A 4,541-nucleotide genomic window follows, 5' to 3' on the forward strand; every position below is an offset into this window, starting at 1 on the left:
TGTGGTAAACGGTACTGCGGAGCAGTGGAATGGCACGTGGCGAACTCACATGGAGACCGTGGGCAGGGAAATCACAGGGAATCACGACACACACCATAAACCTGCTATAGCCACTGCCTAGGATTGCCTCGTTGGTCAGTGTAGCCGATCACGTGCAGAAACACTTTATAGCCTGAAATGAAAAACACTTATTCTGGCACACTGGACCTTTGAAGGAAAGTCTCTGCATCCCTGTAGTGGCTATACCGATTTGCACAGCTGTTATCCTGTACACCCAGGGAAGTTACTCAAGACACTGTAGGATTTGAGCCCAGACACCAGATCCTCGGCTGCGTCCGTTCTTGGTCCTTTGCACAACACGACTAGTTTTCCTCTTCGGCGTGAACCGGCGGGATCTTGTTGCAAAGCAGAGCGTAAACGTATGGCCAGATTTTGTTGGTCTCTGTTCCCGAAAATGAGTGAAGGACACCTCTGCTCCTGGAGAGGAGTGGAGAGGAGTCAGGGGCAGCCGCGTTTGCCCATGGCCACGAGCCGCTTGGGGTGAGCAGCTCCCGCTGGACCCATCGTGCAGCCTGCGCTGGGCCCCAGACTCCAGCTTAAAGCAGGGGGAAATCAGGGCCCCAGCTCCTACCCTCCCCATGAGGGACACTCGGGACCTTCTCGCCCCACAGAGACATTTGCCTCTTGCAGAACAAGATCCGTCCCGGCCAGCTCTGAGGTCTACCAGGAGCAACGCACGGTTCAGAAGCTGCAGCAGGTAAACTTTTAATGCTACTTTAACTGGCAATTACGGAGGTGCTTTGGGTAGGGGATACGGCTCATTTGAGGGCAGGCGGCGAGGGGAACCTCTGCCCTCCGCCGTCCCCACTCACTGAGGAGCTCCCGTCTCGCGCGGGGGCGACTCACCTGTACAGCTCCATCACCGGCTTCGCCGCCTCCTTGTACGTCCTGAGGCGGGCGGCCACGGCGCCGGGCCGGTCGTCGTCGCGCTGCACCAGCGGCTCGCCCGTGACGTCGTCGCGGCCCTGCGCACGCGGCAGGCGTCGCGCTGCAGCAACGCGGCCGCCGCGCGCGGGGCCCTCCTTCCCAGTTACGCGTCGCCCGGTGATTCCCCGCGTCGCGCCAGGGCGCAGCCGCCCTCCCGCTCCCGCGGCGCCGCACTCTCCCCCCGGCGCGCTCTTACGTGCACGTGCGGCGGGTTGAAGTCCATGTTGTAGACGCGGCCGCTGGCCGGGTGGACCCAGCGGGCGCTCAGCCGGTCCTTGAGCGTCTCGAAGGGCACGTGCAGGCTGATCACCAGGTCGGGCTCGCAGATGCGGTCCAGCGCCTCCGCCTGCCCCAGCGTCCGCGGGAAACCTGCGGGGACGGACGGACAGACGCCACGAGCTGCTCTCCCACCTGAAGAGATACGGCAACCCCTCACGGCAGCCCGGCCGCGCCGCGGGGAGCCGCTGCTCCGCCTGCGAGGCCGAGCTCTGCGCCCAAGGACTCGGCTGGACGGGGGCCAGGCCGGTCCCATTCCCTGCGTTTCCCTGCTCGGGAGCCAGCGCTGAGCTCAGTGCGACCAGGCGCCTCCGGAGCACGTGCCGGAGGATCATCACTGCTAACGAGCCCCTCGTTAGACATGGAACACACTCCACCTATTCTACGGCATCTCTAACAGTGTCTGTGACCGTGCTCCCAAGGGAATTAAGTAGTGTGGTCATAACAACGGGTTTTTCATCATGGGGGAGAGGCCGGGCCGCCCGCCCGTGCTGACCGCGCTGTTTGCTCTGCCAGCTCGTGCCCAGGCCCTTGCGCCGGCGCTGGGGCTGGTGCTACGGGCTGAGGTTTGCAGTTTGTTCACGCACGGATGCGGGTGGCAGCGATTCCCCTCGGCTCGGCTCCAGCCCGCTCTGCTCGCTCGCTCCATGGGCTGCCTTATGCCCTTTCCACCAGCGCAGCAGCTTCGGACTTTCACCCCAGATCCACCCCAAAGCAGCAGCGGGACCTGCCGCCTCCCACTCACTCCAAAAAAGCGCCAGGAATCCCGTCCACGCTTTGGCCCTCCCCTCTCCTGCCGCATTTTCCCCGAGCGCCGGGAAAGGCATTGCTGGAAAGCAGCACTGCCAGCCCACGGGCTGCGGGGGCCTGGCGCCTTCCACCGAGCTTACGGAGCGCCGGGATTTTCCCGGAGCAGGGATCGGTACGTCCCTGCACGTACCATCCAGGAGCCAGGGCTGGCCCCGCCGCCTCTCCAGCTCCGCCGTCATGATGCGGGTGATGATGTGGTCGGGCACCAGCAGCCCTCGCTCCACGTACTGCTTTGCCAAGGCACCGACTTCTGCTCGAGACACAGAGAGAACAACACAGGAGACATTTCTACTAAAAAAATACACATATATGTATTTTTATATGTATATATCCACATTCCCGCTGAAGTCCTGCCCGCGCTGCACCTCCTGCCTAGGCCCTCCGTGTCCATCCCCGGGCACCACGGGGAGAGCGCCCGGCGCATCCCGGTCCTGCGGCATCGCACCCTGCGGAGCGGCAGCCCGAGGACGAGGTGGCCCTTGAGGAACGTCCCAGCACAGAAACGGGCACTTTGCAACCACCCTCGCAGCTCGCCCCGTTCTGGCTCCTCCTGCAGCATCCCCAGACCCCAGGGATCCATCCGGATCAGCGTGGGTGGCGCTTTGCCAGGCAGCGGCCCCCTGGATTTTCCTAACTGCGGGAGCCTGCTGGCGGTCAGTTTAACTGCACAGCAAAGCTCCTTGTCCCTCGTATTTATTAAAGGAAGCGCGGGTTGGTTTTTCCAACGCGTGGCAGCGGCAGCACTGGAAAAGGCCGGTCACCGGCACCGCCTCACCGGAGCAGCGGTGGCGCACGCCAGCGCGAGCCTTGTTTTAAGGCTGGCTTATGTACACCCCTGCTGCAAGGCTGCCCCCGGTGTCCCCAGATGGAGGGCACGGAGCAGGGGGGCTGCGGGGCTGCATGGCCCCTCGTGGGCTTCAGGCTGGAAGTTGCCTCTGGTGTCCCCAGGCCCGATGGCATGGCCAGTCCTAGTGTCCCCTGCCTCGACCGGCCATCCCCAGTGCTGCATGGCCACTCCTGATGTCCCCAACCCCAGTGGCATGGCTATTCCTGGTGTCCCAGTCCGATGGCACAGCCATTCCCAGTGTCCCCCGCCCTGCTGGCACCCTGATGTCCCCAGCCCCGATGGCAAAACCACCCTGTCTTCTGTCCCCACAGCACATCCATTCCCAGTGCCCTCATCCTGCAGCACGTCCATCCTGGTGTCCCCACCCCGCAGCACGTTCATCCTGTGCCCCTGTCCCGCGGCATGTCCATCCCGGTGTCCCCACCCCGCAGCACGTCCATTTCCGATGTTCCCGTCCCGCAGCACTTCCATTCCCGGTGTCCCTGTCCCACGGCACGTCCATTCCCAGTGCCCTCGTCCCGCAGCACGTCCATCCGCGGTGCCCCCATCCCACGGCACGTCCATTCCCGGTGTCCCCACCCCACGGCACGTTCATCCCGGTGTCCCTGTCCCGCGGCACGTCCATTCCCGGTGTTCCCATCCCGCGGCATATCCGTCCCAGCGTCCCCAGCCCGCAGCACGTCCATTCCCGGTGTTCCTGTCCCGTGGCACGTCCATTCCCGGTGTCCCTATCCCGCGGCACGTCCATTCCCGGTGCCCCGTCCCACGACACGTCCATCCCGGTGTCCCTATCCCGCGGCACGTCCATTCCCGGTGCCCCCGTCCCATGACACGTCCATCCCGGTGCCCTCGTCCCGCGGCACGTCCATTCCCGGTGTCCCCACCCCGCAGCACGTCCCTTCCCGGTGCCCCCGTCCCACGGCATGTCCCTTCCCGGTGTCCCTGTCCCGCAGCACGTCCCTTCCCGGTGCCCCGGTCCCACGACACGTCCATCCCGGTGCCCCGTCCCGGCGCCCCGCGCCCTCACCGCCGCCGTGGCGCAGGCTCTGGCGCAGGAAGCGCCCGCTGGAGAGGCGCGGGAGGCCGAAGCTGCGCGCGATGCGCTCGCACACGGTGCCCTTGCCGGAGCCGGGGGGGCCCAGCACGACGGCCCGCAGCGCCATGGCCGCCCCAGCGCGGCCTCCCCGCCGGGGGCGCCGCCGCCGCCGCCGCCGCCTCGGCACCCTGGGACTTGTAGTCCTGGCGCCGCCCCCCTCTCCGGTCCCCTCGGGCCTTCCCCCGACGACGGGAAGCGCCGCCCGCGCCCGGGCGTCCCGCGGGGCCGGGATGTTCCCGCGGGAGCGAGCGGAGCGGGCGCGTTCCCTGCCGCGGGGCCCGTGCCCTGCCGGGGGGCTCCGTCCCTGCAAAGCCCGTCCGAAAGCAGCAGCCAGGGCGACGTGTGGGGACACGCTGGGGGGCAGCCGGGAGGCCCCGCACGATGAGGGACCCTTCGGAGCACCGGGGAGGCTGCACCCGCCGCCCGCTCCCACCTGAGAGGCGGCTGCTTCGGGTCCTTGTGTCCCTCTGTCCATATCCCGCGTCCCTGTGCATGCCCCTGTGTGTCCCATGTCCGTGTCCCTGT

At 66.4% G+C, this 4,541-nt stretch overlaps 1 protein-coding gene across 1 annotated transcript; it reads right to left on the reverse strand.

Moving 5' to 3' along the window:
- Positions 1-325: 325 nt before the first annotated feature.
- Positions 326-4,104, reverse strand: AK4 (adenylate kinase 4). The gene is made up of 5 exons (XM_088522401.1): positions 3,948-4,104; positions 2,204-2,323; positions 1,184-1,356; positions 907-1,025; positions 326-477 (listed from the first exon to the last, which is right to left on the reverse strand). The coding sequence occupies exons 1-5, from the start codon at positions 4,081-4,083 to the stop codon at positions 363-365; spliced, it is 663 nt and encodes a 220-aa protein (XP_088378527.1). The 5' UTR covers positions 4,084-4,104; the 3' UTR covers positions 326-362.
- Between the last annotated feature and the right edge of the window lie 437 nt (positions 4,105-4,541).

This window comes from Tinamus guttatus, unplaced genomic scaffold, assembly GCF_059628265.1.
Source record: "Tinamus guttatus ecotype Peru unplaced genomic scaffold, ASM5962826v1 Tinamus_guttatus_pri_ptg000153l, whole genome shotgun sequence".
Lineage (NCBI taxonomy): Eukaryota > Metazoa > Chordata > Aves > Tinamiformes > Tinamidae > Tinamus > Tinamus guttatus.